The sequence below is a fragment of the Macadamia integrifolia genome, unplaced genomic scaffold (genome assembly GCF_013358625.1).
Source record: "Macadamia integrifolia cultivar HAES 741 unplaced genomic scaffold, SCU_Mint_v3 scaffold602, whole genome shotgun sequence".
NCBI lineage: Eukaryota > Viridiplantae > Streptophyta > Magnoliopsida > Proteales > Proteaceae > Macadamia > Macadamia integrifolia.
In genome coordinates this window covers 50,784-64,703 of record NW_024870495.1, presented here as the reverse complement: position 1 = coordinate 64,703, position 13,920 = coordinate 50,784, and the positions used below count along the sequence as shown (strand labels likewise).

General features: G+C 38.2%; 1 protein-coding gene and 1 pseudogene across 3 annotated transcripts in view; both read left to right on the top strand.

Moving 5' to 3' along the window:
- The first annotated feature begins 902 nt into the window (after positions 1-902).
- Positions 903-3,506, top strand: LOC122069411 (annotated as a pseudogene).
- A 5,070-nt stretch (positions 3,507-8,576) lies between these two features.
- Positions 8,577-13,920, top strand: part of LOC122069416 (protein NUCLEAR FUSION DEFECTIVE 6, mitochondrial-like) — an 11,595-nt gene continuing 6,251 nt past the window's right edge. For all 3 annotated transcript variants that reach the window (XM_042633429.1, XM_042633430.1, XM_042633428.1), the window contains exons 1-2: positions 8,577-8,845; positions 9,490-9,690. In XM_042633429.1, coding sequence (XP_042489363.1) covers positions 9,512-9,690 — 179 coding nt within the window. In that variant the 5' untranslated portion in view covers positions 8,577-8,845; positions 9,490-9,511. The remainder of the gene's footprint in view (positions 8,846-9,489; positions 9,691-13,920) is intronic.

Below are 13,920 nucleotides of genomic sequence, written 5' to 3'. Positions count from 1 at the left end.
TTTTGAAGGGTTTTTGTTCCAAAGTTGCTGTCAGCTATATTTCTCTCTAACTAAAGTGGAAATCAAGGTTGAGAACAAGGATTTTACATTTATGGGACAACTACAAACCTTGAATTCTTAGTATGATACCCTCAATTTAGTGTTTATGCATAATACATGTTATCAATAGCTTTTTTTAACAAATTCTTTATGCAAAAGTGTTTAAAAAAATGTTTCCTATCCATTTATGTGTGTATCTTTAGCGTATCTTAGTGTATCTCCGATACAATACGATACCCTCCGATACGTATCTTAATTTTAACCGATCGATACAGCGACCGATACCGATACTTTAATCCTTGGTCCCACGCAATACCAATAAGCTTACCTTCAATGGCCCATATCATTATATTAAAGGAAATAGTTCTTGAACAACCAACCGCCATGGGAGGATACGCTGCCATTTCTCTCTCTATCTCTCTCCTCCTATATACGAAACCATTTCATTCGTTTCTCTCCCCTACATTCATCAATTTATAAAGTCAGGTGGTAGCGGTTCGTTCCATTCCGGGTCCAACCAGATCCAGAACACCAGCAATAACTTTGTTCAGGTCCATTAATTTCGGACCCATCTGAAGTTTTCTCTCAATCTGTTGAGAAATGAGAAGTAAATCAAGCAAGGATTAAGAATTAATAAGTTGGAGAGAGAGAGAGAGAGAGAGAGCGAGCGAGCAGAAGAGTGCAGTCTCAGACTCAACACTCAAACGCTCACACTCTCACTCTCCCTCTCACTTCTAAAGTTAAGAGAAAGCAGAGGATTTCATTTTCTATAATGGCAACCTTGAGTCCTTGACTCTTTTGACTGTAAACCTACTCTTAAGTCTTAATCTCTTCAAGACTCACTATAATAAAGTATAAACCCTTCACCATTCACTAATGAAAGCGAGAGAGATCAGATAATACAAACCCATTATCTAATTGCTCTGCTTGCAGCCTCACCTCTGTTTGATAGTCTTTGCAAGTCCTATTTCAACTCCCAAAGCCTATTGACCAACCAACATTCTCTACTCTCTACGTTCTCTCCCTTTCCTTCTCTGTAAATCAAACCCACAGAAAGCAAGAAAGTGAGAAAAAGAAGAAATGCAGAAACAGCCCACGCTTATGGGTCTTCCTCTGTTCTTCTTCATCATCATCATCATCTTCTTTCTCTCATCTTTCAATGTAAGTTAACAAACCCATCATTACCCTTTCCTCTGTTTAACTTTGTTACTCACCTTTTACTTTACTCAATTGCAGGTCTCTTTAGCTGGAACTAGCCAGAGCTCCACCAGCTCGCCGGCGGCGCAAAACCCATTTACTGCTAAATCTTCTTTAATCCGTTTTTGGAACAAGCAAATCACCAATAATCTACCAAAACCTTCTTTCCTTCTTTCCAAGGCATCCCCTTTGAACGCTGTTGATTTCTCCCTCTTCACTAAACTAGCCACCGACAGAAATGCTATCTCCTCACGTCTGCAATCCTTCTGTTCCTCAGCCAATTTGTTCTGTTATCCCGATTTGGCACCTAGTTTGGAGAAACACGACTCATCTGTTGATTTCTTCACGTATCAGTATAAAAACTTCACCAAATACGGAACCTCTCAAGTCGGCGGCACCGATTCGTTCAAGAACTATTGCGGCGTCTTCGACAATATACCAATCAATTTCTTCCGGCGTTACAGCCGAGACTCCAACCATCATGATGACAAATTCTCTAAGCATTACAATGATGAATCCGTTAATGTGCCAAACCTTAGATTCACTACTTACGAGACGAACGCCAATGGGCGAAAACAGGATTTCTTTTCTTACACTACTAACACCAACGTAGGAAGCGGGACGTTTGTCAACTACGGCAAGAAAGGTAGTGGTATACAAACAACCTTCACCAATTACGGCAATGACACCAATGTTGTTGATTCGAACTTCGCTTCTTACGGCGAGTCCGGCAATGGCGCAAACGACTCGTTCACTTCGTACGGATACGATGGCAACGTTCCAAATAGCAATTTCAGAAGCTACGGCAAATCTGGCAATGGCGCAAAAGACTCTTTCGCTTCGTATGGATACCAAGGCAACGTTCCATATAGCAATTTCAGAAGCTACGGCCATTCTGGCAATGGCGCAAAAGACTCGTTCGCTTCGTACGGATACGAAGGCAACGTTCCAAATAACAATTTCAGAAGCTACGGCAAGTCCGGCAATGGCGCAAACGACTCGTTCACGTCGTACGGAGACAACAGTAACAATCCAAATAGCAATTTCAGAAGCTACGGCGAAGGTGAGAACTCTGCGACGACTAGTTTCTCCAGTTACAGAGACCAATCAAACGTGGGTGGCGATTCGTTTCAATCTTACGCCAAGGGATCGGGGTCAGGTAAGGTGGATTTCACCAATTACGGGAACCCTTTCAACGAAGGCGCCGACAAATGCAAGGGCTACGGGAAGGGATCGGTTGGTAAGACAATCGGATTCAAGGTTTACGGCGTGAACAATACCTTCAAGGATTACAGCAAAAAGGGTATCACCTTCGCCAGTTAGAGGAACACAACCTCAAAATCTACTGAAAGTAAAGTAAGAATTGCTTCGAAATGGGTAGAGCCTGGGAAGTTCTTCCGAAAATCGATGCTGAAGGAAGGGATTGTAATGCCGATGCCCGATACCAGGGACAAGATGCCCAGAAGATCGTTCCTTCCTCGTTCCATCGTATCGAAATTGCCATTCTCGACTTCCCAAATTTCAGAGCTGAAAGAGATCTTCCACGCAGAGGAGAACTCGAGCATGGCGACGATCTTGCGGAACACGATCGAGGAGTGCGAGAGGAAACCCAGCGTCCCAGCCGGGGCGAGACCAAGAGGTCGCTCGGTCGAGGACATGATCGACTTCGCCGTTTCGGTTCTAGGCCATAACGTTGTGGTTCGGAGTACAGAGAGCGTGAAGGGGTCAAAGCTGGACGTGATGATCGGAACGGTCAAAGGAATCAACGGTAGGAGAGTGACCCAATCGGTGTCGTGTCATCAGAGCTTGTTTCCTTACATGGTTTATTACTGCCATTCTGTACCTAAGGTTCGGGTATATGAAGCGGATCTCTTGGACCTGAAAACCAAGTCCAAGATCAATCATGCGGTTGCCATTTGTCATATTGACACGTCAGCTGGAGCCGACACGTGGGGCTTTTCTGGCGTTAGGGTCCCACCCAAGACGAATTGAGGTCTGTCACTGGATCTTCGAGAACGACATGACTTGGGGCCTTGGGATGCTGCTGACTTATCTATCTATTAGAGAGATCTGGTTCTTCTTCATGATGGAGCCCTTGGGGCTTTTCTGGAGTAGTCTCTACTCTTCCTTTAGTATTATAGTAATTAAGCATGAAAAAACGGGTTAAAACGGGCCAGGGTCTTGACCCACATTGGCTGTTGTTAGTGTTTGCACTTAAGAGCCTCTCTCTCTCGAAAATAATCCTCTGTTTTTCTCATCCCTATTTTTTCTTGTTTTGCTATCTGTAGAACGCGACACGTGGACAACTTTAAGACCAATGCACCGGATGTAATAATCCCCACCCAATCTTGACCATTGGTCTCCTTATTGTCCACGTGTCGCGTTCTGCAGGTAGCAAAACAAAGAAAAACATGGATGAGAAAAACAGAGGATTTTGATCCTCTCTCTCCCCCTCCCCTCCCCTCCCCTCCCCTTCCCTTTTTGGCATGTATTTATTTGATGTAACACATTCCGTAACCCTACCTTTTTTCAACTTTATTTTCATGAAATATTATTATCAAAGGGTACGTTATGTTTCGATTTTCATTAGACACCTATTCTATAACATTGGCGGATGATTTTTCTCTTTTGACCATAGGATAAAGAAGACATGGACTAGAAGAAAAAAAAAATATTGAAAAAGATGATGTTGCTGAGCCCATGTCCCCTCTGGGGAGATTGAGAATACATTCATTCCATTTTATTCACTGTCTTAAATATTGATATCAATCTTGATCGACATCATATTGATATTATCAATACGTATTAATTGTATCGGTCTATTTTGGACAATCAAATTCTCCTTTTCTATGAACTATTGCAACTATATAAATTAATTAGGTATGATTGAATTCAAACATCCCTAAATTGAATACATATATCCCTAAAGAAATATGAGTGCGAATCAATTTAATTTTTATTTTTGATAAAAGAATTGAATTGAATATCAACTATTCCGTTCCCGCCATTTCTTTAAAATTTTCTATTTGAGCTCTAGAAAGGAAAGGATGGGGGTGGTGGACAAGGGTTGGGTAGGAATGAAAGAAAAATGACACCTGGTGTTATAATTGTCGGTGTTGAAGGATTGTCCCCCCACCCTCCCCTACCCAGGCCACTTGGCCACCACCCCGCCATGCTTAACCGACCGACCACCGACAACACGCGGTTGCAAGACAATGAGGATTGAGGAAAAAAGAGTGTACGAGAACCATTCTTGTACGGTGTTTGATTTACACATGGACTCAACTTAATCTCTCTCTTCTTTTAATTGGTTTTTATTCTGAATAGAGTCCATGTATAAATCAAACATCGTACAAGAATGATTATCGTACGAGGACTTGATCCGCTCTCAAGAAAAAATGGGTAAAGCAGGTTAAACATGATTAAGGAACATGCGAACCAACATAAGTTTGACTTTGAGCCAATGATCCTTTTAGTGAAACCCAAGCATGAATCGTTATCGAATTGGTCAATCTTTTATCGATATCGATAGTGATTAATATCAATATCTTATCGATATAAATCGATATCTTATCGATATAAATCGATATCTTATCGATATAAATCGATCCATACAATATGGATATAAATTTTTTAAAGAAAAAGGAAAGTTTTTTTTTTTTAATTAATATCCTATTAATCCGAAATAATACAATCGACCCATATAGATTTCTCCGGCAATTGATATCGGTTTCAAATCCTGATACCTTGGGGTACGATATTTTTCAGCTTACCCTTAAGATTCTATTGCTACCAGCGGTTGCAGCCACTTGCAACCACAGCATACCCAGGCAGCCAATTTTCATTGGATGTGAGATATATGGTGGTGTATATTGGTGTTGTACAAATTCTTAAGCACATTCTCTCACATCCTACTACAGACACACACACTCTCTCTCCTCATTAAAATCTCTATTGATTTGCACTCTTTGATCTGATAAATATTAAAGAGAAAATCTCTTCATCCACCTGCTTAGACTGGAAAATAACATTTCTTATAGTAATTAATAGAAAATGGGAGTTAAATATGAACCTAGAGTTGAATCGTAGGGTTACATAATTGGTGATGGAGAAATCAAGCTAGGTAGGTGAAGGATAACTCAACTCTCTCTCTCTCTCTCTCTCTCTCTCTAATCCTTGATTCCTTGTCAGAGTCACTCTCCTTATTCAAACTTCAAGTTCTTGACTAGACACATTTTAATCTCAAAAAGATAAAAAGGCAGAAGAAGAAGAAGAAGAAGCATAAGCATCAACATCAATTAAGTTCTAATAATTTGTTAATCAAGAAAATAAAGCAGTTAATCACCCTCTTCTTTAACAAATTGAAAAAATGCTCGTCTTTTTTTTTTTTCTTTCCTGGAATGAGTTTTCTTGAGGTCATGGCGAACGGGCATCGCTTCACTGTAGCCTATTAAAAACATACCAAATCCATATACCATCTTTCAACAAGTAGAATTTTGGATTGTTGAAAAACCAATTGGTGCTCAGGTCACTTGTCATCCCTCTCATTTTAGTACGCACCCACCCCACCCCCCCGCCCGCCCGCCCGCCCCGGTTCCCTTCTTTATTTTAGGAATCCTTGTAATCACAGAGGTCTCATTTTGGATGGTCATATGCTATTACACATAAAAGGAAAATGTCTCTCACTCTAGGTTAATTATCTATTGATAGCAAAAAATGGTGAGGCTACAGTAAAAGGATTATTTCAGGGATTGATGGGAAGCTCATGAAAAAGGATGAGTGGTGGCCTATATTTGGAGTGAAAATAATGTTTTAACCTAATTTTTGATGGAACTAACAAGAAAAATTGGCATTGGATAACAATACCTCTTTGATTAGAATGGAGAACTTTTTGACAAAACTAACTTTTTATTTAAAAACTAATGATGACTTTGTTTTAGGGATCCGAAATATCGCTCTTAGAGCAATGATTAGGAAATATTTGGTGAACATTATCAATATGTTGTATAGTCTCAGCCACAATGTGTAGTTTTTGTCTTTCTTTCTTGAATTAGAAAAAAAAAATTACCAAAAAATAAAAATAAAAATAGGGGAGAGGGAGATAAATGGGGGAGAGAGAGAAAGGTCTTATCTTGACTGTCACTTCCTTCACTGAATGGTGAAAGGAAACTTTTTTTTTTTCCTTCGTGATCTTTTGATTGTTATGCATATACTTAAGACAATCACTTTATTTTCTTTCTCATTATATTAGGGTAAAAGGTATAACTCATAACTGAAGATAAAAACAAAAGAGTACCTAAAGCATATATAATGTTCCGACAACTAATAGAGTGAAAAAATCATATACATAAACAAAAGAGTGAAAGACTCATCTCTTGAAAGTGTATTCATATGAGAGAAGCAACCAACTTAATTTTTTCCTAATACTAAAGTGAAAGAAAGAAAAATAAGACCCAAACTTGATCTAGGGGATAATGATTAAATAATCCATTAAGTCCACTAAAACTATTTCTTAAAGCTCACAATAGGAGAACATATAAGAACATATCTCACTAAATAGATGACATTGGACATCTATGAGAATTAATGGACAGTTCATTTAGGATTCTAATGGAGCATGTGCATAAGAATTCTCCATTATATTAACAAATACTTTGCCACATTAAGAAAAAAAATAAAAAATACTAGGCAATTAAGGTGTTAAAAAGTGCCTCAGCAGCCCTGCCTGAGTTGGGCTCACCCGGGGCCTGTTGTTTACATAATATGCCATGGCCATATTGGGCCTGATAGTAGCCCGTGAAATTTCATGTGGGCTTTGTATTTTTGAGCCCATCATCCCTGCCCGAACTAAATGTGCAATGTAAGCATATATGTGTCTTTGCTATTATTTTTCTTTTTTATTTTATTCACAAAAATGGTTTTGGTTGCAATTGATATCATTTATGGAGCTTGTTTCTATTTAAAAAAAAAATTGATTAAATACAAAAACCAAAAAAAGATCAAGAGTTATTTATGTGTTCTGACAAAAATTGATTTTCAGTTATTTTTGCACTGAATTTTAATGAGCACGTGATGAAAGTCCTAATATGGAGGGGTAAAGTAGTCATTTAATTCGTAATTAGAAATCCAAGACTCCAAGCCCCTTGCTCCTCTTCATAAGTCCAAAGTAGAGAAAGAGAGTTATAAGAAAGATGGGTGAAGGGCAAAAAAACATTTGCGCATACGGATACCAAATTATTTCTTACGAAAACCCATTTTTCTCAACTACTTACCAAATCATTTTTATGTTTTGATAAAAAATGGTTTTCATTGATGATTTTTGTTAAATAGATAAAATCAAAAAGAAAAATGATACCAGAGAGGGCCATAGTTAAGGAGATGCAGCCCTCCATTTGGCACAAATAGGCATCCGTAGAGTGTCGCCATGAAGGATTATAGTCTTATTAGAATAAATATAAATTATTCTTTAGCTTTTGGGTAGGTCTCTATCTTTTGGTGTGATTTTGATTTCAATTTCAGATTGAATTCATGAGATAATCAACAAATAAATTTTTGTTAAAAAATTAAAATAAAATGATTTTTCTTTTATTTATTTTTAAACATGTCAAATGACATATTTACACTTTTACTAATATATGTTTTTATTAAAATGGAGTGCAGAATTAACTTGAAATTGATTTCAATTTCTAATAAGTAAGGTGAGAATATTATACCAAAACAATTTGGATCAAGTCTAACACAGGCCAGAATTACCACATGCACATTGTTAGGTCAGTTTCCCGCCCCCTTCCAATCATCCCTATTCTTCAAGTAACAATCCAAGTTAAACGAATCCTTATCGGTTTGATATTGGGTTGAGGTTTTATTGAACCGGTAGAAATTGAAATCAAACCGGATCAACCGAATACATCAATGAAATCTGAGACCGGTCTCAATTGTAACTTGATAGAAAACCAAAACAACCAGGATTTCATTTTAATTACGTAATATATACATGTAAGACTGAAGCCGGACTGGATCGAACTCAGTAGTAATCCGAATACAAACCGATAACAAAACCAATAAAAAATGGAACCAAACCAATAACTTCCTTAACGGTTTGGTTTCGGATTTGCACAACAACAGATCGAAACGGACCAAACTAGCCCACTGAAGATGTGGACTGAGTGAACGGTGAACAAAGCTCCGGCCCATTCATAGATGGTCTAATTTGAAAGTTCTCAATCGCTAGCTTTGGAAGGGAACGGAGCAGTTTGTGGGCTTAAGCCCAGAATCAAAACAGCCCAAGCCCATCTCAGAGATATTTAGTTCCTGCCTCTTGCGTCCCGTGTCCCAGCCTCTTGCGTCCCAAGTCCCGAGTCCCAAGTCCCAAGTCCCAACGGTGAAGAGTGAAGAACCAACTGAAACTTGGAAAATTCGTAAATTCCAAGTTCCATCCAAGACATTTTAGGGTTTTAGAGGTTCTGCAACTTCTGTTGGTAGAGCTCAGGAAAGGGTTTTAGTTGTTTTTGATTGGCTCATGGATTGACAGGGACGACGCGGGCTTAGTCCTTGAGAGAAAGCGATAATCTGGTAAACTCCGTGGGTTTTTCTCGTCATTTAAGAAGAGGTAGATCTTCCCCTTATCATTTTACTTCTGAATTGAATGTTACGAATCACACTTTTGTGTAATGTGGATTCTGTTTTGTGTGCAATTGAATGAGTTAGGATTATGCCTTATGTTCCGTTTTTAAATTTTAATGGTTTAAGCACAAGGAAGGACATATGAGACTTCATTTTATATAGGATAGAATCAGTCATTTGAATAACTTTTACTAATCTTAGGGGTGATTTTTTCTGCTACAATCTATAACTATAGGTTAAAAGGTAATAATGTTCTTGATTGTATTTGACTTAATCCATGTCTGCTTCCATCTGGGATAATTTTCTTTCCTTATTGGAGAAATTCTGTCGAGATTTGTCCTCTGAAATTGGATTTGCACTTATTCAGCTCTATTTCAGTACCAAAAATTCCTTTTTTTTTCTGGTTTGTATTATGTATTATGGAACTGCTTTTCCTTCTCTGAACTGATTTGAGGTTCATCTGTGAAAGATCTCAATTAGGCCTTAGGATCAGTGAAGAACTTGAATGTCTTGTTGATGTTGATGTATGTTTTCCTCTCTACCAGGTGTAGAAAAAGAACAATTTATTTACAATCAAATGTTTCTTTCCTTTTCTTACCTTAACAAGTTTCCTTTCCCTTCACCATTCAGACGAGACACCGAGGAAGAAAGCATGGCAGCTAATTATGCAAGACGAACTCTTCTAAGCTCTCCTGCATCTGCATCAAAAATTTTAAGTGAATGCAGATCATCATCATCTTTTGTTTTGGGAGCAAGTAAGGTTGGAGGATTCGCTTCTACAAAGCCTACTTCTGCACGAGTTTCTCAACATAAGCTTTCGTTATTCTCCGGGTTTGTCTTTTTTATGTTGTTGCTCATCACTTTTTTTTTATAGTTATTTGTTTTATATTTTTGTTAATTTTATGCTTTCTATTCATTTTAATGCGTATGTGCTTCATGAATACTCATTAAGGCTCTCTTGCCTTTCTTTTTTCTGTGATAGACCCTCAGTTTTACCCGATTTGACTTCCCCTATTGATTTTCTTTCCCATGACTATTTTTTTAGAGCTTAATTTTTAAAATAATGGCTGAAACACATTTGAAACTCCTGATGGTTTTTTCTTGCTTCCTTCCCCTTCTGAATTTTTGTTAAGAATTATTAATTCTTCATGATTATGAAGGTATAAAAGAGTGCTTGGATGATTCATTGGAGGTTTCGTATGGATGATGGAACATTGGATCTTAAACTGGTGAGAGTCTAGAATTGATAGATGTTAAGAGGAGAAGAAGGATTAACATAGCCTGTGTTCAAGAGACTAGATGGACGGGTAAGAAAACTAACGAGTTGGATGACTTTAAACTTTGGTATAGGGGGGATAAAGTATATAATTGGAGGTGGGTATAATGGTGGATAAATATTTAAAGAATGATGTAGTTGATGTTAAAAGATTCGGCAGATAGGATTATATCCATCAAGCTTATGTTGGAGAAGGATGTTGCCAATATAATTAGTGCTTACGCACTGGAGAATGATGTTGCCAATATAATTAGTGCTTATGCACCGGAGAAGGATGTTGTCAATATGTTGTCAATATAATTAGTGCTTACGCACTTCAAATAGGTTTGGATGAAAGTACCAAGTTACAATTTTGGGAACACATGGATGATTAGTGCAAGGATTTAGTCAAGGAGAAAAGATAATAATAGGGGGCGATCTAAATGGACATGTTTGGAAAGATCGTAGCGGCTATGAACGTAGATGATATGGTTTTGGAGAGAGGAATAAGGAGGGGATCTTAGTTTTAGATTTTGCTGTGACTTATGATTTATCTATTGTAAATACTTACTTTGAAAATGTGTGCTTCATAGTAGCCAAATAGATTTCTTCTTAACTAGAAGGTCTGATAGATTGTTATACAAGGATTGTAAGGTTATATTAGGGGAGAGCATGACCACACAACATAGATTAGTAGTTGTGGATAGTGCTCTAGGATTAGGTGGTGGAGCTTAAAATGAGATACTTTGAACTTTGAAATCATTAGTAATAAAATGGTCAAACAAGGAAAATGAGATTTTGAGGGAGACACTAATACGATGTGGAAGGAGATCCACCTAATAAAAGGAACTACTATTACGGAGAACCAATTTAATTTTGTGCCAAGAACAAGGATTAAAGGATTAGTATCGGTCGTCGTATCGGTTGGCTAAAATTAAGATACGTATCGGAGGGTATCGTATCGTATCGGAGATACACTGAGATACGCTAAGATACGCACATAAATGGATAGGAAACACTTTTACATAATTTTTTTTTAAAAAAAAAGCCATTAATCACATGTATTATGCATAAAATACTCAATTGAGGATATCGCACTAAGAATCTAAGGTTTGTATTTGTCCCATAAATGTAAAATTCTTGTTCCCAACTTTGATTTCCACTTTAGTTAGAGAGAAATATGGCTGGCAGCAACTTTGGAACAAAAACCCCTAAAAAAATCGTGTTTTCTGAAAAATGACCCAACTTGGCCATTATATGACCGTAGCGCATTGTCTCGGTATGTATCGTACCGTATCAGTATGTATTGGTCGATACATACCAAAATGTACATTTCGCATGTTTTTATTTTTTCCATAGAGTATCGGTACGTATCGGTGTATATTGTATCGTATCGATGGTGTATCGGTGCGTATATCAATATGAGAGGGTTTTAAAAATTTCATATATCGTATCGGTAAGGGCCGATACAAATACGTATCGGCCGATACGGTACGGTACATACCGATACTTAAAACCATGGCCAAGAAGATCAATGACAGAAGCTATTTACTTAAGAGATTCATGCTAGCTTATGATATTGCCCCTAGAGTGTTAATTTGACAAGTACTAGAGAAGAAAAGTGTTTCAAGTGTCAATTTTAGGCCTGAACCTACCTTGACACATTTATTAATTAGTCATTCTTAGTGCAAGGGTGCTACCCGAGGAGGACTCGACTGATTATAGCCTGACATTTTTAAAGCCCGATTATAGCTTGCTTAGAGCTCGTTCAGTCCCAACACGTTTAAAGCCCGATGATAGCCCGTTTAGAGATGAGTGTGTCATTAACCCATTTAAAGCACGACTAAGGCCCATTTAGCCCGATTAAAGATTGGTACTTGACCGTTTATAAATGGGACCATGCCTAGCATATAAGGACTGATTACTTAAACGGGTCAGTCACGGTGCAAGGTGATGTAGATCAACATTATGGGAGGAGCTATCAAAGGAAGAAGGCCCAGCTGACCCCTACTTAGTCCACTTAAGTGGCTAATTTATTAATTAGAAATAAGGGTCCATTGGGCCTATTGATTAGTAGTATTTTTATTTAGTTATTTATTTAATAAATGAAGGCCCATTGGGCCCATCGACTGTAATGTCCCCTAGTAGTCAAGTGTTATTTCTAATTCCTAGTTCTAGTCTATTTCTAATTCCTAGTTGTAATAGGAGTTCATCTCCTTGTCTTAGTATAGCTGCTTGTGGCTAGATCTGCCCTTTATAAATAGAGGAGCTTATGTAGCCTTATTTTGCAGATTTGAATAAAGAATAGTTGCAGCCAATTGCTTAGAACAGTTGGGATAGCTGTGGGTGAGAAGCCTGGGCCAAGATAGCCACTCCTCCCCCCACTTTCCCTTGTTTCTTCTGTGATTCAGCTTTCAATTTTATCAGTAAGTTACTGCTGTTTATGTTTACCACTACTGTAAGCATTAAGAGAGTTCAGATCTGTCCAAGCTACACAACCAGAATCAATTCTCTCTCCTGAATCAGATTTCAATTAAGTAAATAACTTGACAACCCCTTGTCAGAATCCTCTCAACTTTTTAGGTTTTTGTCCCATCTCTAGGGACTGCTATCGACCAAGGTTTGAGTTCCATCTGAGCTCTAATTGTAGGAGCCGCCCCCTCCCTTTACTGGGCCTGTGCAGGGGATTTTCTCTCTCCTGGCCGATTGGGTGTTTTTGGGTTTTCTCTTGTGGATTGCTGGTCTATCTGTAAGGGTTGTTTCTTAATTGGGTTTCTTTGTTCTAAGGGGTATTTACATTGTATTGTTGGGGTCATAACTTGTGGGGGTTAGTTTCTTTAATCTACTCCTGCATTATAAGGTCCTAAAGTGGGGAAGTTTGATTAGGCCCGACCAAAACTAGCCTGACCCAACCGATTGATACCCCTAGGGTCAAGGTAGTCAGTTCCCAATTACAATTGGGTTACATCAACTCATCAAGGGTCAACTTTAAGCCAATATTTGTTTGCGCTTATCATGGATGAATTAGTCAGAGACATTCAAGATGAGGTTCCTTGGTATATGATCTTTGGTGATGATATTGTTTTGGTGGATGGGACTTAAGCAAAGATTAGTGCCAAATTGGAGTTATGAGGTGGTGAAGATGGATGAGTGGGAGGTCCCGCAAAGTGATTATTTTAGATATCTAGTATCAATCATAAATAAAAGTGATATAGAGGATGATGCTTCACAAAGAATTAACATATGATGGATGAAGTGGAGAGATGTGTCCGAAGTATTCCTTTAAACTTAAGGAAAATTTAATAGAACAATCATATGACCCGCTATGATGTATGGCGTGGAATTTTTGGCCGCTAAGAAGCATTATGTAGATAAACTTAGTGTAGCAGAGATGAAGATGATGGGATGGATGAGTGGTAAAACTAGGAAGGATAAAGTAAGGAATGAACGTATTAGAGCTAGTTTGGGAGTAGCTCCGATACATGGTAAGCTATAGAAAGTTGTTTGAGGTGGCATGGCCATGTTCGACAGAGACCTTTGGATGCTCTAGCACGGAGGAGTGATTTGATTCATATCGAAGTATCTAAAAGGGCTAGGGGTAGACCTAAAATGACCTCAAGAGAAGTGGTGAGGAAAAACATGCATGGTCCTTGTATCAAGTAAGACATCGAACAGAGCTGATTGGAGGGAAATGATCCATGTAGCCAACCCCATTTGTTGGCATAAGGCTGAGTTGTTGTTGTAGACCCTCAGTTTTACCCAATTTGAGTTCCCTATAGTTTTTCTTTCCCACGGCTATTTTTTTA